A 25,768-nucleotide genomic window follows, 5' to 3' on the forward strand; every position below is an offset into this window, starting at 1 on the left:
TGCAATATGGATGACTTATTTGCATTGTAGAAGCGCGCTTAGGCAAGGCTGATGGCTTCAAGCATGGGTATATATCAATCATCCAAGTCGAAGTCTGAATCGTCATCCCGCTGTCCACGAATTTGCTGCCGCAAGGCTGGTTTTGCACCGTACACAATGTCTGAACTGCTTCGGTCCTCCTTCTGCAACACACCTGCGCATGAGAATTGATAAGTGTGTCAGCGGTGTTCCTATGTAGATCGGCTTACCGCTGGTTCCGAGACGCCATTCCAAGGTTGCAGTCTCGAATTGATCTCCATTTCCCAAATCTTCAAATCCAATCACTCTGAGGAAGTAACTAGTCAATATACGATCAAAACAGATGGCGATAAGACAGCATACCGATCTTTGGAAACTCCGTCAACGAAGCAGATCACGCACGGCAACACTTTGACACCGAGCTTTTCTACCAGCCAAGGCACATTCTCGACAAAGACACGAATGAAACGCGTTCCGAAATATTTAGGTGCTAGTTTCTAAGAATCTAGGACTTAGGATGTGATGGAATCAGGGTGGGACACGACATACTGCGAGGTGCTTGTCCATGATCAGACACCGGTGGAAGTTGCTGTGGTAAAAATGAATTATACAGCGAGGTTCCCTTCTGAGTGTCATTTGATTGCATTGATAAGACGCTGGACTATGGGAAGTGTGTAAAGAGGAACTCACGCGCTGGTTCGAATGACTTCTTGTTCGTCCGTAATCTCGTCATAACGACCGTGTCCGCTTTCCCTCATGCTCTTGAGTTTCTCCATCCTGAAAAATGTGAGCAGTAGTTTCAGCACGCCATATTGTGAAACAGGGACGATCGTGAGGGTAGAGAAAGCACCTCACTCTCGCTTCAGTCGATCCATGCCTTGCTCTCGCAACCCAACGTTAGAGTCGTTCTCGATCTCGGCCTCCAGTTGCGCAAATAGCTCCTCCTCGTCATCATCTGAACGGTCGTCATCGTGACGGTTAGACCCGGAGGGAATGGGTTGTGTCAGACGGGCTGTGAGAGCAGCGACTTTGGGGTTCAAGTCTGACATGGCTGAGCCTGCAAGAATATCAGAAAATACGAACGCAGTGACAATAACACGCGCAGCTTACCTATATCCGCCCAAAATTGACCAATGTGTGTTGCCGATATTGGAACGTAAACCAGTAAACTTGAAGGGTCGAGGAGGAACAAAATCGCTCGAACGAACGCGTCGTAAACCAGGCACGTGGTCGGTGGATCTGGCTGTCACGATCTGGATCGAAATTGCAATCTTGGCCTCGAGATCTTTGGACGTCTGTTGAATTAGTCCTGCGGTGACACACTGCGACACAGGCCTTCTCTACTGCGAGTCATTTGCAGTCACCATGAAGCTAGTTGGAAAATATATCGACAAGGATCGCTCAGTCTGTTCAATCCGTCTCGGTTACTTCTGAAGAAACTCATCCGGAAACAGGGCCATGTCACTTTGCGTCCAGAAGATGATGAGGACATGTGGCATCTGTACAACCTCATACAGGAGGTAAATAGTAATTCCAGTTCTCCTGCCCGTCGTATCTCATATCAACCGAACTGTAGGGAGATCATGTCCGTGCACCTGCCATACGGCGTGTACAGAACGTGTCTGCCACAGGATCAACTGAATCTCACCGTGTTCGCCTAAATTTAACGCTAGCCGTTACCCGCCTTACTTGGTCACCTTCCTCATCGGCCCCCGCGGATTCAGCATCCTCGACTGAAAATGCGAATAATTCCCAGAATTCGACTGTGTCATTGCAAATAGCGGGTCGCGTAACGTCAGAGAATCCTCACGTCAAACTTGGTGCATACCATACGTTGGATCTCGAACCCAACCGAGATGTGCGGATAGAGAAGGATGAGGGTGGATGGGACAGTGTAGCTCTGAGTAGAGTGGAAGAGAGCTGCAAGCCCGGAAGAGGGGCCGAAGTTGGTGCCGTAGTTTGCGGGGAAGGTCGTGCACATCTTATGGTCATCTGGAAATGCAATTTGACAATATTTTCATATCATAGGGACGGCTATATTCTGTCTTCTCTCCGAACATATGACCGTCGTATTACAACGACTCGAGGTCCCCATTCCTCGAAAAATATCCACAGGTTCTTCCGCACATGAAAAGGTCAATCTTTGCACCATTGTTTTCGACTACTTGTGTTGACGTGATAGATGAAACGCAGGGCTTAGCACGATTTTATTCCACGCTCTACACGTCGTTCCTCCGACATATCCCGTACTCAGCTCCATCTCTCCGCGCTATTGTTATCGCTTCTCCTGGCTGGGTGCGCGATGCTGTCTTTGACTTCATCATGTCAGAGGCGAACAGAACCAACAATAAGGCGTTGTTGGCAGCACGAAGTAAATTCATCAGAGTTCATGTGAATAGTGCCCATGTCCACAGTCTGGTGGAGGTTTTGAAGAGCCCGGAGGTGAGCGATCCTGACCATTGTTGACCAGGGTGGGTTGAGATTGACTTGCTAGCACAGATAGCATCACAGCTGAAGGAGACGAAGTTTGCCCGGGAAGGTATCATGCTGGATAAGTGAGTCGTTTCTTCTTCATAAGCCTATAACTATCCCTAAGGAATGATCCATTAGATTCTTCAAGATGTTGGGTGCAGATGAATTGCGGGCATGGTACGGCCCAGATCACGTCTCCCTTGCCGTGGATCGCGGTGCCGTTGGGACACTACTCATCTCGGATGAGTTATTTAGGTACTACTGTGGTTGCAACTTCCGGATGAAACTAATGTCGGTATTCTGGATATAGGGCAAACGACCCTGTGCTACGTAAAAAATACGTTTCCTTGGTCGAGAGTGTTAGGCAGAAAGGCGGAGAAGTCCTCATCTTCTCGAGTATGCATGAATCTGGTCAACGTGAGTGCAGTGCACTTGCGTGCAAGTGTCATGGAGCGCCATATATATGTTTACTGGTTGCTCCATCAGAATTGAACCAGCTCACGGGCATTGCAGCCATACTCACTTTCCCACTAGACGTAGAGGTTGTGGAGGCGGAGGAACGTGAGGCTCGAGAAGAGGAGGAGAGAAAGAAAGAGGAGGAGTCTGAAACCTGAAGTGGGATTGCTTGAACACATCAACTGGATTGCATGAAATTATACTAGTATATCATTGTGTATCGGTAGATCTCCTGTTGTATTAATGACAGACTACACAACCAGATGCGTAGGTATTACTCGGCTGCAGAAATTCTCTCTTCATAAGCCGCCCATCCTTCCTTCTGGTAGATCTCGGCTTGTCCTTGCACGTACTCTGCATCAACTTCATTTCCTTTACCGTAGATACCACGGCCGACGATAATCACGTCGCACCCAGATTCCAGAACCACTTCCTGCGGTGTCCTGTATTGCTGGCCCATGCTGTCTCCGCGAGAATGAAGACCGACACCGGGTGTGAGTATAAGAAAATCCTCGTCATCAGCGACGCCCTTGTCGCTCGCTGCGACTCCGTCCATGCGATGCTGAGCGATGAATCCTACCACGAAGTCGCGATGCGCACGTGCCATCTGGACGGCTTGCTCGGTGTAAGAGCCGGTGGCTAAGTTTCCTTTGGTGCTCATCTCGGCGAGCAACAGTAAACCTCTGCCAAGAGGAAGACCAACGGAAGATAGGCCTGCGATGACCGAGGGTCCTGGAACGGGGTGTGCATTCGTGATGTGCGACCAGCTTGCAATCTTGTAAACACCGCTTGAATACTGCAACGCAACGGTATTACCTGAATGGAATGTCATAGGCCCAACACTTTACAACTTATTTCAGGACACCAACCGATGTCCGCGAATTTTCTGTCCTCGAATATGAGGAAATCGTCCCGTTCGCTGAGCTCCTTCAGGCGGTCAATGACAGTCGGCTCGAAATCCTCGATGATATCAACATGCGTCTTGAGAGGAAATTCAGCGTAAGAACAATCAATCTATATGCAAAGCTAATGGATTTATTTGCCTTCACAAGACAGATGTATGGGCCGACGATGTCAATGATCCTGAGGAAATCAGCCTGCTTCGTGACATCTATGCTGACGCAGAGATTGCTCCGCTTCCGCTCGATAGTCTCCAACAGCTCCTTCGCCGCAGGATTAGAGTGTCTCTCTGCTCTCTTAGCATATGACTGGAGGTGTGCTGGTGGCATTCTTCGTTCACAGTGAATGCAAGCCAACATTGACTCGGACTCCGAGTCGAAATCGAGTCGAAGATAACTGATGAGATAAAAATCTGTCAAGCATCTTATCTCTGCTCGCACGTTCCGACGGCGATGTCTGCTTCACCGAAAACCCGTCCAAGAGAGCATGAGGACGACAACGACAACGCGGGCCGTAGTCCCAAGCGGACCAAGGTAGATGAACATGTTTCTCAAGATGTACCGATGGATACCAGCAACAGTAGGGATACCACAGATCAGACAGTACCCAGTGCATTAAAATCGGACGTCGAGAGCTTGCTCCCTCCGAGCCATGCGTTCCTCGGCGCACCTGCGCCAGTCTATACAGAGGATGGTTCTATGCAGCGCATCATGGAAACCGATGTTGGGATCTCTGAATACGTCGGACACGACGTTCCTCAAATAGAAGGCATCATCAAACAGAGGTCGGCCTTTTTATTCACAGTCTGCTTATAACTCATTCCAAATGGTAATGAAGGTTTACCGACTTCTTGGTCTTCGAGGTTGATTTGGAAAGTCAAGTTATTCATCTAAAGTCCTTGGGAAAACCCGAGTCTTCGCCCAAATCGAAGTCAGATGCCAAGGTGACTGAACCTCTGTCTCCAGAAGCATCCACAAGTTCTGCAGGACCACGCTCCGTTTCAAACGGAAGCGCGATCAAATCTGAGGCCGCAGAAGTTGCTACAGACGAAGAGACTATTCCGCCAAATAAGGATATTCCTGCCGCTGCGACAGAGGATATTGGGGAAACTGAATCGACGTCGCAAGACCAAGACTCATTGCCCGAGCGTATCACAAAGGCCTTGTCACCTTTCCTCTCCGAGGAAGCGATAATTCGCGTGAGGGAGCTGTACCAGGAGGGTCCAGAACCGCCATTCGTGAGCGACAGCGGCTGGGGAGGACGTCAAGCAAAACAGTCCAATGACGAGGAGAAACCAGAAAACGTCGAAATGCCGACGGAGCTGCAACAAGAAGAATCAGGAAGATCCGGTAGAGGCAGACGAGGGAGAGATCGTGGAGGTCGAAGTGGCCGCGGTGGTCGTGGAGGCAGAGGGGGAGGCAGAGGTGGTCGGGAAGATCATCGCAGAGTGCTGACAGATGTCTGTCTTATCTTTTGCTCTGCTCACAGTCGTCTGATCTCTGAACACCAATAGCCAATTGCGTCCAAGGATATACGCACTGGCCTTCATCAAGCAATCCGGCAGTTGTTCGGGGGGAAACTTGACTCAGAAACAGATACAACTACTCCAGCCGGTGAAGAGGGTTCCCGTATTGTGATCAAATGGTCCCGGCGAGGCACTGGGCGCGGTGGGGGGCGAGGCGGCCGGACAGGTAACAATAAAACTTCTGTGCTTGTGCTTTCCACTGAGATTGCTGCCACCAGCTCGCGGAGAACGTCCCGAGAGGGGCACATTCCCTCCTTATATCCACTTCACTCTTCAGAAAACGAACCGCGATACGCAGGATGCTCTGGCACATCTCTCGCGGTCGCTGCATGTCAACGTCAAAGACATCTCTGTCGCAGGGACAAAGGACAAGCGTGGTGTTACCGTGCAACGCGTTTCACTCAAGAGAGGGAACAAAACCGTGGAAGATATCTGGAAATTGGCCAACGGTGTCAACGGACGAAGAACCGAAGAAGAGGCTGTGACCCATCGGGGAGAGAGAGGCATACGGATTGCTGATTTCAATTATCGGAAGGCCAGCTTGGAGTTAGGCATGTTGAAAGGTAACGCTTTCGTGATTACGCTTAGGTAGGGTCGACATTACTGGAACAGGCCAAGTGCTGACTAGTTCCTCAGGAATGTACAGGTAGACACCATGGAAACACTTGATCGGGCTATGAACACCATTAAGACCAAAGGCTTTATCAATTACTACGGTTAGAACATCTTTGAAATATGGCTGTCTGTGTCTCATGCATGTTGACATTGCAGGTATGCAACGGTTCGGTACAGCATCTATACCTACGCACTCCATCGGTCTCGCACTCCTGAAGTCGGACTGGCATAGGGCCATATCCTTGATACTGCGTCACAGGCCTGGAGAACATCCTGAAGTCGTTGCAGCACGGGATGCTTGGCTGGTTGATGGAGACCTTGACAAAGCTCTTGAACTCATGCCGAGGCGTGTCGTTGCTGAGCGCTGCATATTAGAGAGCTACAAGAAACAAGGCGGGGACACCAGAAATGCCATGGGTGCTCTTTCGACGGTACGATTTATCCGTGCGCTTATCATGCTACAAATCAAACGCCGGTCATAGATACCTCGCAATCTGCGTCTCATGTACGTGCACGCATACCAATCGTACGTGTGGAACGCCATCGTATCCGAACGCATAAAGATGCATGGTGCGGAGAACCCTGTAGCTGGAGACTTGGTTTTCGAGCCGGAATCCACCAGCAAAGCTGAAGCTGGCGAAGAAGATCCAGAGTTGGTCACTAATACCATCGAAGGAGATGCTCTCGCTGAGGAGCCGACTGAGACTCATAGTACGTTCCTTTTTTAATAATATGTTGGGCTTACACCGACCCCTTGAAAGCCTCCGGGCGGTCCGCGAGACGGTTAAAGAAACCTTGGGAACCACCTAAGGTGAAAACGTTGACCGCAGAAGACCTCCCAAATTACACCATATTTGATGTGATTATGCCCTTGCCCGGAAAAGATGTGGCATTCCCGGGTGGTCCCCTAGGTGAACGCTACAAAGATTTCCTTAGAGCTGACGGATTGGATCCCGACAATTTCGTACGGAAGCAGAAGTAGGACAGCAATTCTAACGAAGTAGACCCACTGACGATTTCCACCGAACAGGGAATATAGTCTCGGAGGTTCTTACCGCAAGATTTTGCACCTACCAAAAGAGCTTTCTTGGTCTGTGCTTCGATATACGGATCCAGATGTTGCACTGGCCCAGGCTGACGAAGATAAGCTTCTTGGCTTTGATCCCCCGGCTGCGGTGGAAGACGGCAAATTCATGGCTTTGCAGGTTCATCTTACTCTCGGGACAGCTGCATATGCTACAATGGCTTTACGAGAAGTCACGAAGACAGAGACAAGTTCTCATTTCCAGTCGACTCTGACACAGGCCTCCGAGGATCAAAAATACAAGACAACCGCTGAAGACGAGGGTGCAGACAACTGAGACCTGACATTCACTATTGGCTGAGCATTGTGCTGCCGCGAGCTCGTGTCGGAAAGGCGTTTCGTGTTGCGGAGCTGCTGTAGGATTGTGGCGCTGTATATCTGTAGCTCGGTGTACTTTTGACAATCTTAGATTTTCTGACCGGCTTGAGCCCTGCCCTGCGCTGCCGCAGTAAACTGACAGGCGGCTGCCTCAGCTTCGCCTTGCTTCTTCATGATCTGAAAACCTTCTTTGTGCATTTGTCTTAGATCTCTCTAAACTATTGTATTGACGTTGACCGTCGCAAGCCATGGCTAACATCGAACGAATCGTATTCTTGTCCCTTGTCTTGGACCTGTTCGGTTGGCATAAACCTTGCGATCTCCACGCACGGATACTTCTGATGGATTTGTAACAGCATTCACCATTCCTCTCCCTCTGTTTCCTCGAATAATCGAGTGGTACACGAAGGTATGAGTAACTGATCGTACTACTAGTCTCGGAAGTATCTAATTAGCAGATACGGCTGTGGCAAAGCGCGAGTCGTCAGATCCGTCAGGCTTTCTTTCACGGACGTTATTCGTCGTATCTTCCGCTCGGAGTCTGCTGTATGAACCCAAGTCGAACCCCCAACGATGGGACATTGTGCTGCTGGGTGAGTAGGCTACTATCACATAAAGATGGGCAAAACGAATGACTACGTCCAGGCGGCTTGATGGGCTCCGTGTTCTCGTGAGTGACACTGAATGCACATAAATTGACGACCACTCATGCGTGTTTATCTTTGACATACAGGGCGCTGCAATGGTGAGGTTTCACTTAGACGACAGCAACTATCTCTCACCTGGAGCAGGTTTATAGCACCGTACATCGGTTCTTTGAGCGACAAATACGGGCGCAAGCGTGTCCTGCTTGTCACGATGATCGGAAATATCTTGTCCGCACTAGTGTGCGTACATTGAATGTCCACATTCACTGCATATTCATTGCAACTCTCAGATGGCTCAACGCTACCACGTTCGCTGTCTACATGCTATCCCGAGTGATCGGTGGGATAAGTGAGGGAAACGTGCAACTAGCCATGTGGGTGAACTCATGTCTCTCCTTTCACTTTCCTGATAACACTTCTTCTTAGTGCTATCCTGTCGGACGTCACGACCCCCGCTAACCGCTCGAAAGCGTTGGCTCACGTAGGGATTGCTTTCGCGATATGCTTCTGCATCGGTCCTCCCATCGGTGCATACTTTGCCTCACGGCCTCTCCCGACCTCGATCTCAGCCTCGGGCTTTGAACTCAACGTTTATGCGACGCCGGCGTTCATTACTTTGGTACTCCTTGTTCTGGAGACTATTTTCTTGATCGTTGCGCTTCCAGAGACCAGAGGCAAGGGCGCGCAGGCGACGATACCCAAGAAAGTCTCCGAGCCGTCGAAAAGCAAAGTGGAAGAAAGTCCGAGTACTACTGGCCACGCACTCACGAAATCAAGAAGCGTGGAAGAACGGCTCAGCACGCTGAAGGCGCTGCGAAATTTGCACTTCCTGTTCTTAGGAATTTTCTCGGGCGTCGAGTTCACTCTGACGTTCCTTACCTTCGATTGTGAGTCGTATGTTGTCCAAAGCAGTCGTACGTGGTGCTGAACAGCGACTCACGCCACAGTGTTCGACTGGAACAATAAGCAGAATGGTACGCTCATCGGCTCCATTGGCATCATCAGCGCACTCCTCCAGGGCGGGTACGTTCGTCGAGCCATACCTAAGATCGGGGAGGCCGTCATGGCCCGGCGCGGAGTCTCCAGCTGCGCCGTCGGTCTCGTCCTCCTGACACTGATCCCCCACGCCCTTCCGGACCGCGATACGACCGCGGTGAGACTACTTCAAGGAGCCGCCGTCTGCATGGCCTTCACCTCTGCAACGGTGGTCAACTCTTTGACATCGTTCGCATCACTGCAATGCGACGACGCTGTCGACGAGGACACCGGGAAACCCGTGGAGGAGCACCCTGAGCTCGCGAAGGGCAAGGCGCTGGGCCGCTTCCGCTCTTCTGGTCAGCTGGGACGGGCCATAGGCCCGTTACTGGGTGAGAATCTTAACGCTCACTGCAGACTTACTGTGCTCTAAATTTGTTCATTTGCCAGCGTGCGCCTCGTACTGGACTTTCGGTCCATCATTGACGTATGCCATCAGCGCTGCGGCCATGTTCGCCCTATCTGCTTCCATGAAGAGCATCGCCACCCACAAAACTGTCGCTGCATCCTAAGTACAGTCACACCTGCATTTTTCGGGGAAACTAGACCCTCACTGTTTGTTTACACGGACGAAAATCGTAATTTCTTGCACTCTCAGTTCCATCATATGCGCTCCGTTCGTGTAAGTTTATTGGGAGCTCCTGTCTAAATTATGACATAGGATAATACCCATCACCCCACTAAGGTGAAAGTCCAACGATTAAATCACAAGCAGAGGACCTGCTGCATCATCGGGTATCGGAAAGACTGACATCGACGAATGCAGCGAGCCTACGAAAGTCTAAAGACTCCGTAAGGAGCGCGATGAAAGAGAGAGAAGCGCAAATGTAGTGGCTGCGGGCGGTATGTATAGCATTGTGACCCGGCGTGCATCGGGATCGGGTGTCCCTGCCCGAGGCGAACCACCACCCAGCGCGCGTACATCCGTCTTACAGTGTGCGGGGCTGCGAGACGCGCAGTCTATCAGATATCAGAGGTTGAGCCCTCCGAGGACGATGAGCTCTCGATCCTGCCGTGAGTCGGTAGATCCGATACAGGCATGAGACCTGCGGACTCCAGATCCATGTATCTCTGCTTTTCCGGCGGGATTGTGGAAGACACGGAGGCGCGGCGGCTGTGGGAGCGCGACGTGCTTCTCCCACCTTGCGCTTCGACGTCCTGGGACGGCGGGGAATGCGGGAAAAAAGCCGGAAGAAAGAAGAGTACGCCCTGGCCTCGACGGCTACGTCGAGGACGCGCTGGAGTGTCGGCAACCTCCTCCGTGCCCGAAGGTCCGAAGATGGATGTCATCACGCGGCTGCCCGCGCGGCGCACAACGTCGAGCATGGGGCGGCTGTGGGACGTGTGCGCAGTGGAGATGCCATCGATGAGCAGCGAAGTCTCGGACGAGGCTGGGGACGATGATCGGGGTCCGAACGGCAGGGGGAGTAGCTGCACTTCTTCGTCCGTGCTGGGGAGCGAAATAGGAGAGGGTGGATGAGTGGATGTCCCTGACGAAGCCGGGAGAGAAAACCAGCCTAGATCCAGGTGCCACCTGCCGTTGCGCTGGATCCAGCGCGGCATCATGACATCGTAGCCGCCAATGCGGCGTAGGCTGTAGTTGCGCTGCTTCGAGCTTGGAGCGAGGAACATCCGGATCACCCCGAGTATCAAAACCACCAAGCCGACCCACATCAGGCCCTTGCCCCACTTGCCCAGGAAGCCGATGAACGCGGCATCGTCTGCATGCCAGCTGCTTCCGTAGTAGTGCGAGAAGAACGAGTGAGGGGCCTCGTCGGGCTTTGCGTTCTTCCCGTAAAGGGACTTGGGGAGAATGCGGATATTACCACCGGGCTTCTCCAGGGAAGGGGGGTGCGCCGAGCTGTATATCCCATACTGGGCGGACAGGAACATCGGCCCCGTAGAGAACATCACTGTGGGATAATTGAGGACCCATGAGTGGTCGAAAGATATCAGATGACGGATGGTCTGCTCCATGAACGGGTGACCCTTCTCGGAGAAAATGAGGTCGTTAGATACGCCGACTGGAATGGTTTTGGGAAGAATGACCGGGTAGACGAGGAGGGGATCGAGACGACGCAAGCAACCGATGTCGAGGTCGAGGTAGATACCACCATAGTGGTGGAGGACGAAGTATCGAATAGCGTCAGCACGTTGAATGGGGTATGTGTAGCCGTCAAACGTCTCGAGGAACCAGGAGTAGTGTTCAGCAATGAACTCTCGCGCGCTGGCATCCGTCCAGAGCATGTATTCACTGATGGGATGGTCAAAGAATAGACACGGAGATAAGAGAAAGAGGACGCACTAATCAGGCATCATGTCACGACAGCCCTGGGAGACGTCGGCCCACTTGGTAGGCAACGTCTCCGACTTCCAAGTCTGGTGAAGGATGCGGGGTATGCGCTCTGCTTTGCCATGATCTGTGGCATTCCATGGAACGGTATCATTGAACGGTGCGTCGAGCTCCAGCTCTGTCAGATATGCGGCAGGATCGATAGAGAGATAGTAGGATATGGAGGAGAGGACGACGACGGTGCCGACGAGGACTGCAGCGAGGAGACCTAGGAATATGTGTACTGTCCTTCGCCGGAACATGGCGGAAGGAGCAAAGGAAGGGAGAGTGTGTGAACGAGTGACTAGTAGACTGAGTGAGAATGACTTTCGGTTTCAAGCGCAGACCACCGCGACTACGGACACAAACCCAATTGCCTTAAAATCTCTGCCATATACGGTAACACACAACTGCGCTTAAGGCACGCGACGTCCCCGCAGCAGTCTCCCCGCAGTCTTACGCCATTAGTTATCTCCTGCCATGGCATCGCCATTCTCCAACAGTGCAGACTGCCAACTGCACGGTACATCACTTGCAGTTGGTAGTCTGCACTCCTCGCGAGACGTTAGGTACACAGGCGGGCCAGCACCGGTCCGTCATCTGAGATTATCGTACACCCTCGGGCCTCGGAGCCCCTGGCCTAGACCTCCTCCAGCTCACAGTCCAGTGGGACGCATAGGCGTGTTGAAGATGTTTTGCACCTCGGGTCTCAATGCTGCCAAGGAGTTCAGCACAAATCCATCCTCGAACACCGTCCCGACGTCCTCCAGCGCCTCCAGAGAGTTGGTCCAATCCTGCCGCGACCAGTCTTGACCCCTGCGCCAGCCCCGATCTTCGTTCCTCCTGAGTAGAAAAACCCTCAGCGACGGTCGAGACACCCCCAGCCTTTTCTTGGCATCCAGGTATTCCAGACAGTCGCCTATAGTCCATGCCCGAAAATCCTTTTGTCGATATTTCGGAGCATGTTGAGACTGCGACGGCGGAGCCAAGTCTCCAGTTGCGGTGCGCACGCGGAGTGCGACGTCCTTCAGCACGATCGCGAAGTGGTCGATGACCTGCATGTGGAGAGAATCGAGGGCGTGGGTGGGAATGAAGTCCTCTTTACTGTCGCCGGCAGCGCCATCGTCGTCGATGTCCATTCCATCTTCATCTTCTTGCACGGGGGCGGCAGTCAATCGACGATGCACGTCAAGCGTCCGGGATGGACGGAAATTGGACGCGTCTTCGTGCCCTCGGAAGTAGCTGACATCGTGGCTGTAGTTCAGTTCCGCCAGGAGTGAGCGTGCTAGTTCCCGACTGGACCACCTCTGTATGGAAGGGCGAACGGACGGTATACCTAGCGTGAAATTCAGTGCCATCTCATCCGCGAGTCCGGGAGATCATACCGTTTGCTAAACACGTGATGCAGAGATTCTTGTCTGCGCTGAGAAGGACAACGTTGCCCTTCGTTCGGAAAAAGGCACAACAGTCGTATATCAAAAGGTCATTCTTGCGAGCGTAGTCCGAGTCCGCGATTGGTGTATCGCAGGTTTCCCGTCGCGCCTGGACTTTGACGGACTTTCTTCCCTTCACTTTCTCCAGCAACCAAGTCGACGCAGTGCTCGCAAACCATAACAACTCCTCTCTCTTCTTCAGCCTATGGCCGATATAAGTAAATACATTAATCAGTATCATCATCATGAGATTTGTACGTACCCGTCTAGTTCGGAAATAACAACATTAGGAACAATAATAAGGACCGGGAATGCATGTGCCTCAATGTCTTCGCTAAATCTGCTCAAAACGGCGAGGTAATGGAGGAGAATATTGGTGTCAACCACCAGATAGACCGCATCCGGGACAAAGGCATCCTGGGGGCTTTTAAACTTCACAGTATAATACAGGTACACTGCGCCACGCACCTTCATGCGAACATCTTCGTTAGCCACTTCATCGATCCGCTGCAGAGTGTCGTCGTTTTGGTTATAACGAGCCATTATAGTAGCCATTTGAGCTGAATTGACTGCATGAGGGGTTAGTAATGCCTGATCCGCAAGGTCAGTTCTACGAGTGCATTCACTTTGTTTACTTCGAGATCAAGATACTATGCGTTCAATGACGCAGTGGCGCCGTGTAGCCACAATCTTGTTTGACCGATCGCTGTGCACAACCGTTGTTAGACGGGGGGAAATAAGAACGCACCAAAGGATTAAACCGAGCTAATTTTGAAGTCTTGAACAGATATCTCTTATGACAAGTGGAGGAAAGGAGGCGGTATGCGAACGCGCAGCTAGACGTTCAACGCGAGGGTCAAGATGCCGCGTCAGCGAAACCTTGCCTGACCCGGTCACACAAGAAGGCTACACCAGCTATAACCTTCCTCAATGCCATTGCAATGCGTGTAGTGTAGTACAATGAGTATAAGGCATAGTAGAATAATATTATAATAAAATCGAAAAATCAACGCAGTCCCTGGTCCACCATGTCGTACACCGACGCTCAGAGTCATAGCGCCAATTGCAACTTCTTGAGCGGAGGCGCGTCCTGCGCACCCTCGTGCGCCGAAGTTGCATCAATCTCCTCAGCTTTACGTTTCCTGCCGCCGCTTCCGGGCGGGGTCGCCGACTTCCTCAACGGCGCGTCAAGAGGGACAGGAACCTTCGGAGGTGTTGTTCGCGCGGACGATTTCTCAGGTGTGCGAGATCGGCTGCGACTCGCGGCTTCATTCCGCAAGCGTGCGACCAGGTTCGTCTTGGACGTCGTCGCCTCGGCGTGGCACGTCGCATGGAATATCTGCAGAGCCACAAAGTGATCAGCATCTAACTCAGAACTCGACAAAACGGGGGGCATACTCTATCGTCTTTCTTGACTGCGTTCCTCCACACCCACTCTTCGTCGTCTTCGAGGAACTCAGACTTGAGCGGCTCCTTACATATCGGACACGAGATGGACTTCGCCTCATCACCAGACGGAACAACGACGTAGAGAGAGCGTAGTTCAGCCTCACGCTTAGCAGCATCCGCAGCCGCAGCCGCACTCGAGTTTACTAGGCGCGAGCCGTCCGCACGACCCTTGCCTTTGATATCAACTATGCCGTCATGTACCCAATCCTACAGAAAGTAAGATGTCAGAAAACGTTGAACGCATTTTCTGAGTAATGAGGACTCACCTCTACACTAATGAACCAACCGCGACTGTGACCGCGGCCGACGGCTTGACTGGCCTTGCGGTTCTGCCTGAAGTGCATATCGAGGTGGTCCTCCATCTTCTTTTTGCCCTTCGGACCGTCCACAAAGCGAATCCCGCATTGCTTACATTGTATAGGCAACTTGTCGTATAGGAAGGGGACGATTCGTGGATTTTGACTAGCAAGCTATTATTAGATAATGCCATACAACGCGGAACTATTAAAACATACCGGGTGATATCTGCACTTGTCAGCTTGATCTTGATCCCCAGTATCGCCTTCCTATATTTCCTCGCGGCATCTTTTGCGGGATCTACAGGCGCGGCTGCCTCTTCCGCTTTCGCTGTGGCACCAGCGCCGGTAGGGGTACCAGTAGCAGAAACGACACCTGCCTTTAAGAGAGCACTATACAGGTTCGCAATATTGCTCACTGGCGGAAGTGCAGGTGCAGATGAAGCGGCAGGAGGCCGAGAGGAAAGAGAATTCGAGAAATCTACTGGCTCAGGCTTCGCGATGTCCGGCTGTGGGTTCGAGTATGGTTGTTGTGGAGGATATGGTGGGGGGTTTGAGGAAGTAGGGTAAGTGGCCTGCGGCACAGGCGGTGGGTATAACTGCTGATTCTGATACGGCGGTATAGGTTGCGGTGCAGGCTGCTGAGGAACAGGAGGTGCAGGTAAAGCTAGCGTGCGTAATTGATTAAGTATCTGACTGAGCTCCTCCTGCGAGACTCCCGCCTGGACTAACTTGCGAAGCTACAACTCCATTAGTTATGGACATTAAGAATAAGTATAATGGTGTTTTACCTGATGAAGTATGCCAACGTGATTCTGTGAAACCTTGTCATAAGGGTCTACTTGCATAGCGCGTTCCTTCTGCCCGAGGACAAACTCTAATTCACTGAGAACCTGAGCGGTAGGTATTGTCGACTCAGAGCTGATTGGATGTCGACTGGTAGACTACCACAGCATATCAGGATACTTGCGAACTGAGGACGAGTTGACGCAAAAACTCACAGCAACATTCTGAGTAGTATCACCGCCCCAAATCTGACGTTCAATTGCAACCTGTGGAACGATACCAAACAGCTCCCTTCCGTTCGGCGCACCAGTTCGCCAAGTCAGTAGCATCTCTTCCATCTTGCTGCGAGTGCTTTGGTCAACTTGCTCATAGGTATCAAGGAATAGTCTGACGACCAGAGGAGTAAATTGCGGAGCGTAAGGATCAAATACATTCTTGGATATTGCATCCAGAAGGTAGAACGCTGGCAGCTTCATCCAAGGCGGCACCTAACGACAGTTACCAAAAGTAGAATAGAAGATTAGTCAGCCGTCCACGGAAGCAAACACGACGAAGAAAGAGAAGAGCAGAAGGCGCAAACGCTGCGCAGTTCTCAGACGATCCTTGGGCTCTGGAAGTGGCTCTTGGGCTGTGCACCAAGCCGAGAGGCCCCCTTGAACCCGCTGAGGCCCTGTCTTTGCTCAACGAAATCGAAACTACAACTAGGTACATGACATGAATGTACTACTGTCGGCTTCTCCCAAGCATCCACTTGGTACCCACATGCACAGTCGAGCCATGCAGACAGTATGCGCATAAGTCTGTTGAAAGGAAACGACCACTCACCCGACGTATATGCGCTTCGATACACTGCGCAACGATCTCGGCGAATCGGGAGTGCTCTTGCGCTATCATTGAGAGGTTCTGTATAATCGGTCTGGAATTTATGGTGAGTGAGGACAAACGCGACATGTAATCGCGACGGAATGTGTTGGGATCGACATGGTAGAAGGGCTGCACGGGCGACGGATACTGATACCCAGTCGGGGGTAGCATGGGCTGGCCGTACCCTGGGTAAAGTACCTGGCCATACGCCTGACTCTGAGGATAGAGAGACATAGCACACGCCAACTTATCGAGTCCAACGATGCGAAGAGCCAACTACCACTCGGAGCTCAACGATGGACGAGATGACACGGTCGGGTGAAAAAAAGGCGCGCGAACGATGTTGGGACGGGTTGATTGCTGTTCCAGAGGAAAGAGAAGCTAGAACGTTTGACAGACGTATTTTCCTCAAACTGCGTCTCACGACGGGCCACGAAACGGACGATGGCCGCACAGTGTGCACGAAGATGACAGTCGATGATGAAGTTGTGAAAGGCAGTCGGCCCCACGGCGTGTGACTATTGAGGGAAGTTCAAGCTCCGCTTCAACATGGCACAATGATTGGGGCCTTTCTCGGAGATCTCCGGATTAGGGCAGACTCCTACCCAGTTTACCAGAGTTAACCGGAAAGGGAAGATTTCCTGTACGACGCAAAGTTCAGCAGCCCTCCGCAAGCCCATCCTCAAGATACGCCTTCACAGTGAGTCTTCCATCCTATCAAGCCGATATGAGTGTCGCATAGCCATTGTGGATCATGCTGGGTGAATGCCATTTGGCCTATCGCGTTGGAGAAATATGGATTCGCTCGACTGCTTTCGGATGTAACCCGGGGTTCTGACCACTTTACTTTTGAAGATGCGGGACGTCCTGACCACCGAAGAGCTCGACATCCCGGAGGGCGTCGAAGTCAAAGTCAAATCTCGTCTTATCACGGTCAAGGGCCCTCGGGGTACACTAACAAAAAATGTCCGCCATATCGACATGGACATCCGGCTGTTGAAGGGCAAGACGAACAAGGTCACTCTCGCGGTATGGCAGGGCGGACGGAAGCATGTCGCATGCCTACGGACGATCAAGAGCTTGATTGTGAACATGATAACTGGCGTCACGAAGGTACGATTCGATGAACTGGAATGTATGCATTTCACCAGAGCTGAGACCTGTTACAGGGCTTCCAGTACAAAATGCGCGCCGTATACGCGCATTTCCCTATCAATTGTATCGTCCAGAATGATGGTATGGCGTTGGAGATCCGTAATTTTCTGGGGGAGAAGGTTGGTTAATGCGATATCCACAAGCAGCCAGGTATTCACTGACCTGTCTAGATTGTGCGGCACGTGAACATGTTGCACGGTGTGTCTGTTGCGGAGTCGAAGGCGCAGAAGGACGAGCTGATCATCGAGGGGAATGACATTGAGAATGTTTCGCAGTCAGGTGCGTATTATTCAGGTTGATAGCTGCAAGTTTCTTACTTTCCTACAATTAGCTGCATCTATCCAAGGTGTCTGCCGTGTACGGAACAAGGATATCCGTAAATTCCTTGACGGTATCTACGTCTCCGACAAGGGCACCATTGTGCAAGAATGAGCAGTTTATTTTATGTGTCCTTCCCTTCGCTGGGTGGTCGTATTGCGTCGGTCATAAGTTGGATGTTTTCTCCTCAATTATGACATCCAATATGGCTATCTCATGACATTCGTCGTATCGCATCTGCATTTGTACAACAGCATCACACTTGTGAGACGGAAGCACTACCCGTTCACGACAGTAGACTTAAGTTAGTACTGCGCTGCTCTACTTTCAGCTGACGAAAGGAATCATGGTCCCCGTCCTACTGCGATAGCTGTTGTAGTCGTCTCCGAAGAAACGAATCAAGGAAATTTCCTCGTCTGAGAAGTATCACAGGAATCAATAAAATTTTGGTTGGAATGTTTGAAGGATACTCACGCGCTATACGATTCGAGAAGAACCTCCACAACACAACTGCAAAACCAACAAAGCTGATAGGATTTTGGAGGAGCAGCTGAGTGCCTAAGGCCCAGTAATAGAATCCGGCATATGATGGATGGCGGAACCAACTGGATCACGCATCAATTGCAATGGAGATGTCTAGACGAGTAAGAAACGCACGCATAAATCCCTCCAGTAACGAGAACATGGTCGTCTAGTTTTCGGTATGCCACAACATGCGAAAAGCTGTTCCCCGCTTGTATCATAGCAGCGGAACGGAGAATCTGTCCAAAGATCACCAGAACTATGCCTGCAAACGACTGAGTTGCAAGGGCATAAACCAAACTGTTAGCTCCTCACCAGCAGGAGAGAAGAATGGATAGGTCTTGTATGACGGCCAGAAGTAAGAGCTAATGAGGTATTCCAAGGTAGCGACGCTATGGGCAATGTGATATTGCGCTCCATTCTCTAGTAAGAACGCTACGGAGGCTACTAATTAGGAGTAACTGAACGGCAAGGAGGATCGGTACGCACAATCGATGCTGCATTTGTTTTGATTCCATCCTGCTGTTACAGCGAACTCGCCCCAGTGGAAGACCGCCCACGCAGCAATATAAAAGCCAAGCCGGTCTATCGACCAATCTTGTCGTACGCCTACGACGAAGATGACCGCTCCTAAAGCAAAGAGTATTCCAAGTAAGGCTGAGATGCAGGACACTGCCAATGGTGTGTTTGGAATGCGACCATGAGGTCTGAGGCTGGGTTCCGATGGTGTGGTGCTAAGAGGATCTGATTGAGCAGCGGCACGCTGACGGAGGCGTTGTTCGAAGTTGTCCGTATCCCCGTTGACGGCGTTCGACATGGCGGGAGATAGATGGAAGGACCATGTTTCGTGCACAATAAGAGAGGGTGGACAGAGAGATATTGTTTGCCACGTGGGTGCATGTTCGCTCAGCAAGCGCCCATTTACTCCTGCAGTCAACGGTCACGGTCTTTGTTCGTTCCTCGATTGCAAGGTCCTGTCTCTCCAACATTGTGCCAGACACAGGCTATGCTGTCGCGCCGTTTGACTTCCAGGCAGGGCCGTGGCTTATGGTTAATCACCAAATGTGCAGTTCTATATCGCAGGTTTGCGACGGCTGCCCGCGACAATACCTCCACGTTGCGGAATATGGCTCTGGTAGCCCATATAGGTGAATTCGACTAGGTTCCTGAAGTATATCGCGTCCCTAAATCAGAAAACCCAGATTCCGGAAAGACTACCTTGACGGAGTCCATCTTGCTCAAGTCTTCATACCTGTCTTCCGCTGGTACAGTAGACACCGGAAGCACTACAACAGATTTTCTACCAGCAGAGCGCGAGCGAGGTATCACCATCCAATCTGCCAGCATTCCAGTGAAGTGGAGAGATTGGACCTTCAACCTTATTGATACCCCGGGTCACGCTGACTTCGGCATGGAGGTGGAAAGTGCCAGTCGCGTGGTTGACGGTGCGGTTGTCTTGTTAGACTCTGTTGAGGGCGTTGAGGCACAGACGAAGGGTGTCTGGAGGCAGTTGGATAGGTAAGCGATGACCTAGGTGAGGATCATCTGGGTTAACACCGATATGGCTCATGAGCTCACCTGTGGTGACAGGTATGGTGTACGGTCAAGAATGGTGTTCCTCAACAAACTTGATCGAGCAGGAGCATCATTCTCATCCTCGCTGTTGTCGCTTCTCTCTAACCGGCTACATCCCAAACCCATGGCGTTGGTCTTACCAATAGCTTCGTTCAATCCCGACGACTATGCACGGGGTGAACCCGGTATTCAAGGTCTCGTGGATCTCGTCGAGTGGGAGGTATGGAAATGGAATGAAGATGGCGAATCATCTCGTTACCCGCTTCCTTCCAATGCCGAAGATCTTAAGCGAACCAACATCATCCCTCTGTCTCATCCCATACTTCCGCATCTGATTCCCGCTCGCACTGCATTACTCGAGAATCTCTCCATGTTCTCCGAAGACCTAATGGAAGCACTGCTCAGCCTGCCTACCGATGACCCTTCCCCTTACCTCGGCATCTCTGCGTCAACGATTATGCCTCATCTTCGGGCTGCAACCATTCGCAATGACATCCTGCCCGTGGTATGTGGTTCTGCCTTCAAACATGTGGGCACCGAACTAGTAATGAATTACGTCGGAGAGCTCTTCCCCAGTCCGCGTGATGTGGTTGACAGAGTCCCGGTACCTAATGCGCCCTTGCGCATGTTGGCATGGAAGGTAGGTTGGGACAAGCGGAAAGGATGGATGACATTCGTGCGCGTATACTCGGGTAGGCACATTCAATGCATTCGTTATCGGCTCTGCCTGACTGACTGACTGCAGGAACGCTCACACGCCATACCACTATCGTCAACGCCACACGAAATCAGCGCGAGAAGCTCGCCAAAATCCTGCTGCTCTATGCTTCGCAGACGGAAGAGGTGGATTCGCTGCCTTTCGGCTCAGTCGGTGTGCTTCTTGGTCTCAGACATACTCGCACGGGTGACACGCTCGTCTCCACACAACATTCCTCGGACAATTCATCGCTGGGCGACATCGTGCCTCCTCCGGCAGTGATGTCGGCAGCAGTGATACCTCAAACGCAAGCCGATTTAGAGCCCGTCCAGAATGCTCTAATATCACTCGCACGGACTGACCCATCTGTCCGCATGGAGACACATGAAGGGCAGCTTCTGGTGCACGGTCTTGGCTCATTGCATCTCGAAATCGTAGAGAGCCGACTGAAAGATGAGTGGAAGGTGCAATTTGAACTGGGCAAGCGTCGCGTGAGCTACCGTGAGGGCCTTGGCTCTGGGGACGCAAGGCCAAAACAAGAGGTGTGGACCACAGAAATCGCAGGGAAGCCTGTCTCCGTGTCGTTTGGCTTCACCGTCGAAGCTTTGGATGAGGGCGACCAGGGTAATCCGCTATGGGATGGTAATGTTGTGCTGGACAGCAAGAGGCAGCCTATGCGCCCATCGGACTTATTCGCTAACCAACAAGATCCAATGGCAAACATCTCTCGCGGCATCTTCGACGCGCTGTCAACTTCTCCGCACACTTCTCTGGCTCTCTCGCATGTCCGTGTCAAGTTTAACAGCTTCCGCTACCCCGTAGAGATCCCGTCATCCGTCCTCGCTGGTGCGAGCGCAGCCATCCTGCGCGACTGCATCAAGAGCGCTGGAATGGGGCCTATCATGGAGCCTTACATCCGCCTAAAGATCACGGTGCCAGAGGATTCACTCGGAAAAGTCATCAAGGATCTGACTGAGCACGGCGGCGAAGTGCTTGACATGGCAACTGGCGCTCTCAATGCGGCGGGTACTGAGGAGGACGCAGAACCGTACTCTCACGACGGGGTGTACATCCCCCCAGATTGGCTGTCCCCGTCCGCCGTGACTGTGGCGGGCGACAGGTCGTCATCGTCGTCGATACTCCGGCGATCCGTACAAGCTCTTGCTCCCCTGAGTCAGATGCTCGACTATTCGAATCGGCTGCGTGCACTTTCCGGCGGTCAGGGCGTCTTCGAGATGGTGAATGCGGGTTTCAAAAAGGTGTCAGAGACGAGGAAGATGGAGATTCTGCGGGAGATAGGTCGAGCATAGTGGTGGTGACTCATGGTTTCATGATCTGATACCTCACGCACATTATCGTCGCTCTCTTCAGCTCCACAGTGGACCCATGCATTAGTCGCACAATTATCATCACATTTCCTTTCTCTCGTCCGCGTCGCCAAAAAGTACAGAACCATCCATCTCATCGTCGTCTTCCACAGTAATGGCCTGATGAGACCTGAGTACTTGACTGAAGCTCAACATGCTCCCGCCCTCATCGTCACTATCCTCCCGCGGCGCACTCTCATAAAAGAGGGGCACAGGAGGCAGCGAGCGCGGAAACATTGACGGGGCAGGCGTCTCGGTGCGCTCTCTATCGTACTCGGGGAGGAACAGCGGCGTTCGCTCCCTCTGCGAGGCTCCGCTCGGCACGAAGTCCGGCGGAGCGATACTGCGCGCGCGGGGTCCAACCAGCCCCATGGGGGTCAACGACGGTGCTCGTGAGGGCGCGCGGATCGGTGGGTATGGCTCGACGATCACGCAGAGGCAGCGGCCTTGGATGTTAAAGCCCTGGTATCGGAGTTGCAGCTGTAGCTTTTGTTTGCTGTCCGTCTCATCCGGCACGAGGGCGGGCTCGATGGCGGGGGTGTTGAACTCTGCAACGATCTCTAGAGGCGATTCTACTGTAATGTCTGTAGGAGGCAGTTCGGAGAGCGCAGGTTCTGCGACTTCGTGCTTGACCGGTACTGTAGGGGTGTCCTCTGCTTCGTCGATTGTGATGAGGCTCGCGTCATCCAGGCCAGAGGGCAGCGGATGATCCCCGGGCTCAATCGGTCGCACTATCGGTTCCTCGTTAGGTACCACCATCTCGACATCTCCGTCACCGTCCGCAATTTCTGGCTGCTCGTCGAGATTGATGTCCTCGTTTTCGTGATATCCCCCAGCCACGAGCTTGCGGGCCCTTGCGGAGCGCCGCGGGGGCGCAGGAACGCTGGGGGATGCGCTGATCTGGTCCTCGTCGTCGTCACTAGAGATCACCATGGGCTCGTCCTCCTCGTCCGTGTCTCTCGCCCTCTGTTTGCCCTTTGTCTTTGGGCGCTTCGTGTTCTTCGCCCTAGAGGGCTTCTTTGCTGGCCGTTTCCTCCGCTTTTGCGTGGACGGCTCGGGGGACGGCGCCTTAGACGGTTCCTTGACAGCGGGCGGGGGAGGGTCCGGAGCGGGAACGAAGTGACGCGTCTACGGTAATTGAGCACCAACGCTGCGACAAATCGTGTATACTGAATCCTGTGTGCCTACCTTGATGAGCACGGAATGGGGCTCCATCTTCCGCAGGAAGTAGCCGAATTGGTATGTATCTGGTGGGACGATGTGAGTTGCTCGTATAAGCGGGTGGATGGAAGTCGAGCGTGCGTGACGTACCGCCGCGATGCACGTCGACGCTGGCCCGCTTTGCGTTCGCGGGTCCGCCGGGGCCGAGCTGCGCGTCCGCTTCGTCGATCAGCTTCTGCAGGATTCTGCGACAAAAATGTTCGTCAGCTGGGTGGAGGGGTAGATGGGAAGCACGGACTGTGGACGCAGATCTGCGAGGACGTGCTGCAGCACGCGCTCGCTCATCCACTCGACGTGACGTTCATCCAGGTACAGCTATGTGCGGTGTGAGCTCTGGTGAAGAACATGAGGGTGTAGGATTTTTGCTACTCACGTAGAGCGGGATCACGGTGGATGTGGAGATACGGAGGTAGTAGACGTTGCGCACGCCGAAGCGCATCGTTACAGTTATTGCAGGTCGACTTACGGGAGTGAGAGATTGTTCTGACCTAAGATAATCGGCGTCGCAGTCAATCAAGGAAAGCGCGTTCGCTCGTGACCATACGCGTCCATCACCTGACTCGGGCGCGCTCGACTCGCAAGGATACCGCGAAATTCAGTCTTATCACTTTCAACAGCACTTCGGCCGCACTACTAGCTTCCAAAGCATTAAGCAAGTCCTCGTCACATTCTACACGAAAATCGTACAGCTCTTCTCAAACATCCAAATACACCTCTTTTTTCCTTCTAGGCTGAACAGCACCAGCTTGGTACTTAGTGGTCGTTGGGAGAGACGTCGGGACCGGAGATGATCGCCTTGATGACGCCCTTGCCGTCCGCGCTTTTCCCGGCCTTGGTGGTCTCGAACGCCTCGATTGCGGCTGTGAACGGGTACCTGTGCAAGGCTCCAGCTGAGTGTGAGAGCTAGCGAGGATCGCCGATATTCGTACCTGTGTGTGACAAGGGGCTTGAGATCGATCTTGCCCTGCGACACGAGGGCGAGAGCGAGGGGGTAGTCGCCGGGCTATAGTCAACTGTGTAAGGATGAAGTGCACGGAGCGAAGGGGTGCCACGTACGCCATAGCGGAAGGAGCCCTTGAAGTTCAGCTCCTTGACCAGCAGGGTCGTGATCGGGATGGTGATCTCAGCGCTGCCCATACCGACCTACCACGGGCGATCCTAGTGAGCAACGCACCTACACGACAAACGCACTGCACGGGGCTCGCACACCTGAACGTAGGTCCCGCCCCGCCGCGCGACGATGATGCCGGTCTGGATGGACACCTCCGCGCCGCTCGCGTCTACGACGAGGTCGATCGACTTCGGGCCGCGCTCCTCGATGCCGAGCTTTTCCTTCATGGTGCGCGCGTTGCGCTCCGAGTACGCGAGCTTGCTCTCGTTCGGCTCCGGCTTCGGCGGGAGGTACGTCTCCGTCGCGGCGTACTGCTTCGCGAACTCGAGGCGCGAGGGCACGATGTCCACCGAGATGATGCGCGACGCGCCGAGCGCGCGCGCGACGGCGAGGCAGAGGAGCCCGACGGGGCCCGCGCCGAAGACGACCACGCTCTGGTTGGTCTTCAGCCCGGCAATGTTGGCGACGGCGTGCACGGCCACGGAGAGGGGCTCCATCTGCAGGCAAGGTCAGACTGCTGCGAACTGACGGTAGGAGGAACAGAATCTCGCACCATCGCACCGTCCTCGAGTGAAAGCTGTGCCGGGAGCTTGTAGCAGAGGTCTGCGGGTATACGGTAGTACCGCGCGAGGGTACCGTCGTAGGGCGGGGTCGCGGCGAAGATAATATCAGGGCACAGCTGTGTATGAAGTTGAATGCAATCAGGCTTTGAGACTTTGTACCACAGGGGTATGCGTACCTCGTACCGTCCGCGCTTGCAGTCTTCGCAAACGCGGCAAGTCGCGCCGGGCTCCATTGCGACACGATCGCCCGGTTGTAGGGTGTGTACATTCTTGCCCACTGGAGTTTGGTGTCAGGGAAAGTAGTAAATGAACAGGATGGGGAAAATGACCTTTCGAAATTAGGCCGGAAGACTCGTGTCCGAGAACCTGTTTAATTTGAATTAATGGAGAGCATATAGTCAGTATTCCGTAAGACTAATACCATTGGGTCCTTGACAATAAAGTCGCCGATACGACCTGCAACGAGGTAGTGGACCTGGAGAGAGGTCGGCTCATGCAGCGATAGCATATAGTCGTGCATACGTCGGAACCGCAGATACCTAGATCGAGCAAGATCAGAGTGAGAACTAGTTGGAGAAGTGCGGTAAGGACGTACCCGTCTTTTTCACCTCGACCAAGACCTCATCATCGAGGACTGTTGGAAAGGGGGAGTCAGAAGGCGAACGGCGGGTCAGAGGACGAGAAACTCACTGTCGGGGATGGGACGTTCCTCGTACACAACATCTTCGACTGCGCGGAGGACGAAAGAAGGGTTGGTCGACATGGTAGATAGTAAAGTGGAGAGAGGGAGCAAGTTTGGTAGGATTGCGAGGAGCGGGACTTTTGAGGAGGGGTGGGAGACCGGACCGCCAACCGATAGATGTCTGGGCCGTGACTCCCTAGGGAGCTTCGTAGCTGGGATAAGATGCAGAAGCAGGACCCCATCGATGGATTCGCATTGCGCACTCGGGCGGGGCTCTAGCGTCCGCCGTCTCCCAGACGTACCTGCCATATAAGGGGATGCTATTTC

The 25,768-nt window shown here is 52.8% G+C and overlaps 14 protein-coding genes across 14 annotated transcripts; 6 read left to right on the forward strand and 8 right to left on the reverse strand.

Annotated features, from left to right (window-relative positions):
- Positions 1 to 74: 74 nt before the first annotated feature.
- SCP_0208670 (Thioredoxin domain-containing protein) lies at positions 75 to 1,067 on the reverse strand (the record flags this gene model as incomplete). The annotated part of the gene is made up of 6 exons (XM_027754779.1): positions 75 to 193; positions 249 to 325; positions 382 to 515; positions 568 to 643; positions 709 to 795; positions 874 to 1,067. The coding sequence occupies 6 exons, from the start codon at positions 1,065 to 1,067 to the stop codon at positions 75 to 77; spliced, it is 687 nt and encodes a 228-aa protein (XP_027610580.1).
- A 316-nt stretch (positions 1,068 to 1,383) lies between these two features.
- On the forward strand, positions 1,384 to 3,104 carry SCP_0208680 (Protein dom34; the record flags this gene model as incomplete). Its single annotated transcript, XM_027754780.1, has 9 exons — positions 1,384 to 1,422; positions 1,473 to 1,538; positions 1,595 to 1,988; positions 2,047 to 2,153; positions 2,212 to 2,460; positions 2,518 to 2,573; positions 2,629 to 2,745; positions 2,801 to 2,907; positions 2,977 to 3,104. 9 exons carry the CDS (start codon positions 1,384 to 1,386, stop codon positions 3,102 to 3,104), a joined length of 1,263 nt encoding a protein of 420 aa, XP_027610581.1.
- Positions 3,105 to 3,220: 116 nt separating this feature from the next.
- SCP_0208690 (Orotidine 5'-phosphate decarboxylase) lies at positions 3,221 to 4,175 on the reverse strand (the record flags this gene model as incomplete). The annotated part of the gene is made up of 3 exons (XM_027754781.1): positions 3,221 to 3,762; positions 3,816 to 3,927; positions 3,990 to 4,175. The coding sequence occupies 3 exons, from the start codon at positions 4,173 to 4,175 to the stop codon at positions 3,221 to 3,223; spliced, it is 840 nt and encodes a 279-aa protein (XP_027610582.1).
- Positions 4,176 to 4,332: 157 nt separating this feature from the next.
- On the forward strand, positions 4,333 to 7,347 carry SCP_0208700 (Putative pseudouridine synthase; the record flags this gene model as incomplete). The annotated part of the gene is made up of 10 exons (XM_027754782.1): positions 4,333 to 4,379; positions 4,430 to 4,630; positions 4,684 to 5,305; positions 5,360 to 5,537; positions 5,590 to 5,959; positions 6,008 to 6,087; positions 6,143 to 6,417; positions 6,469 to 6,697; positions 6,748 to 6,964; positions 7,017 to 7,347. The coding sequence occupies 10 exons, from the start codon at positions 4,333 to 4,335 to the stop codon at positions 7,345 to 7,347; spliced, it is 2,550 nt and encodes an 849-aa protein (XP_027610583.1).
- Positions 7,348 to 7,636: 289 nt separating this feature from the next.
- SCP_0208710 (Major facilitator superfamily domain-containing protein) lies at positions 7,637 to 9,582 on the forward strand (the record flags this gene model as incomplete). The annotated part of the gene is made up of 10 exons (XM_027754783.1): positions 7,637 to 7,688; positions 7,745 to 7,797; positions 7,864 to 7,981; positions 8,034 to 8,058; positions 8,122 to 8,133; positions 8,180 to 8,275; positions 8,326 to 8,409; positions 8,462 to 8,922; positions 8,983 to 9,402; positions 9,461 to 9,582. 10 exons carry the CDS (start codon positions 7,637 to 7,639, stop codon positions 9,580 to 9,582), a joined length of 1,443 nt encoding a protein of 480 aa, XP_027610584.1.
- Positions 9,583 to 10,033: 451 nt separating this feature from the next.
- On the reverse strand, positions 10,034 to 11,665 carry SCP_0208720 (Mannosyl phosphorylinositol ceramide synthase SUR1; the record flags this gene model as incomplete). Its single annotated transcript, XM_027754784.1, has 2 exons — positions 10,034 to 11,324; positions 11,376 to 11,665. The coding sequence occupies 2 exons, from the start codon at positions 11,663 to 11,665 to the stop codon at positions 10,034 to 10,036; spliced, it is 1,581 nt and encodes a 526-aa protein (XP_027610585.1).
- Positions 11,666 to 12,058: 393 nt separating this feature from the next.
- Positions 12,059 to 13,390, reverse strand: SCP_0208730 (hypothetical protein; the record flags this gene model as incomplete). Its single annotated transcript, XM_027754785.1, has 4 exons — positions 12,059 to 12,738; positions 12,788 to 13,038; positions 13,098 to 13,252; positions 13,304 to 13,390. The coding sequence occupies 4 exons, from the start codon at positions 13,388 to 13,390 to the stop codon at positions 12,059 to 12,061; spliced, it is 1,173 nt and encodes a 390-aa protein (XP_027610586.1).
- A 496-nt stretch (positions 13,391 to 13,886) lies between these two features.
- SCP_0208740 (hypothetical protein) lies at positions 13,887 to 16,464 on the reverse strand (the record flags this gene model as incomplete). The annotated part of the gene is made up of 7 exons (XM_027754786.1): positions 13,887 to 14,174; positions 14,234 to 14,491; positions 14,551 to 14,746; positions 14,800 to 15,320; positions 15,372 to 15,524; positions 15,582 to 15,854; positions 16,192 to 16,464. 7 exons carry the CDS (start codon positions 16,462 to 16,464, stop codon positions 13,887 to 13,889), a joined length of 1,962 nt encoding a protein of 653 aa, XP_027610587.1.
- Positions 16,465 to 16,526: 62 nt separating this feature from the next.
- On the forward strand, positions 16,527 to 16,748 carry SCP_0208750 (hypothetical protein; the record flags this gene model as incomplete). The annotated part of the gene is made up of 1 exon (XM_027754787.1): positions 16,527 to 16,748. One exon carries the CDS (start codon positions 16,527 to 16,529, stop codon positions 16,746 to 16,748), a length of 222 nt encoding a protein of 73 aa, XP_027610588.1.
- Positions 16,749 to 17,211: 463 nt separating this feature from the next.
- Positions 17,212 to 17,817, forward strand: SCP_0208760 (60S ribosomal protein L9-B; the record flags this gene model as incomplete). The annotated part of the gene is made up of 4 exons (XM_027754788.1): positions 17,212 to 17,343; positions 17,400 to 17,504; positions 17,556 to 17,664; positions 17,717 to 17,817. 4 exons carry the CDS (start codon positions 17,212 to 17,214, stop codon positions 17,815 to 17,817), a joined length of 447 nt encoding a protein of 148 aa, XP_027610589.1.
- Positions 17,818 to 18,030: 213 nt separating this feature from the next.
- SCP_0208770 (Protein-S-isoprenylcysteine O-methyltransferase) lies at positions 18,031 to 19,042 on the reverse strand (the record flags this gene model as incomplete). The annotated part of the gene is made up of 5 exons (XM_027754789.1): positions 18,031 to 18,119; positions 18,178 to 18,308; positions 18,361 to 18,490; positions 18,541 to 18,660; positions 18,715 to 19,042. 5 exons carry the CDS (start codon positions 19,040 to 19,042, stop codon positions 18,031 to 18,033), a joined length of 798 nt encoding a protein of 265 aa, XP_027610590.1.
- Positions 19,043 to 19,351: 309 nt separating this feature from the next.
- On the forward strand, positions 19,352 to 21,807 carry SCP_0208780 (Ribosome-releasing factor 2, mitochondrial; the record flags this gene model as incomplete). Its single annotated transcript, XM_027754790.1, has 4 exons — positions 19,352 to 19,373; positions 19,428 to 19,743; positions 19,816 to 20,492; positions 20,546 to 21,807. The coding sequence occupies 4 exons, from the start codon at positions 19,352 to 19,354 to the stop codon at positions 21,805 to 21,807; spliced, it is 2,277 nt and encodes a 758-aa protein (XP_027610591.1).
- A 99-nt stretch (positions 21,808 to 21,906) lies between these two features.
- Positions 21,907 to 23,524, reverse strand: SCP_0208790 (hypothetical protein; the record flags this gene model as incomplete). Its single annotated transcript, XM_027754791.1, has 5 exons — positions 21,907 to 22,992; positions 23,053 to 23,111; positions 23,176 to 23,270; positions 23,324 to 23,400; positions 23,459 to 23,524. The coding sequence occupies 5 exons, from the start codon at positions 23,522 to 23,524 to the stop codon at positions 21,907 to 21,909; spliced, it is 1,383 nt and encodes a 460-aa protein (XP_027610592.1).
- A 314-nt stretch (positions 23,525 to 23,838) lies between these two features.
- Positions 23,839 to 25,750, reverse strand: SCP_0208800 (Probable D-xylulose reductase; the record flags this gene model as incomplete). The annotated part of the gene is made up of 11 exons (XM_027754792.1): positions 23,839 to 23,959; positions 24,015 to 24,088; positions 24,142 to 24,228; positions 24,295 to 24,693; positions 24,750 to 24,875; positions 24,936 to 25,036; positions 25,089 to 25,125; positions 25,181 to 25,234; positions 25,282 to 25,298; positions 25,355 to 25,393; positions 25,450 to 25,750. 11 exons carry the CDS (start codon positions 25,748 to 25,750, stop codon positions 23,839 to 23,841), a joined length of 1,356 nt encoding a protein of 451 aa, XP_027610593.1.
- Between the last annotated feature and the right edge of the window lie 18 nt (positions 25,751 to 25,768).

The sequence above is a fragment of the Sparassis crispa genome (assembly GCF_003851025.1).
Source record: "Sparassis crispa DNA, contig_000001F, whole genome shotgun sequence".
Taxonomy (NCBI): domain Eukaryota; kingdom Fungi; phylum Basidiomycota; class Agaricomycetes; order Polyporales; family Sparassidaceae; genus Sparassis; species Sparassis crispa.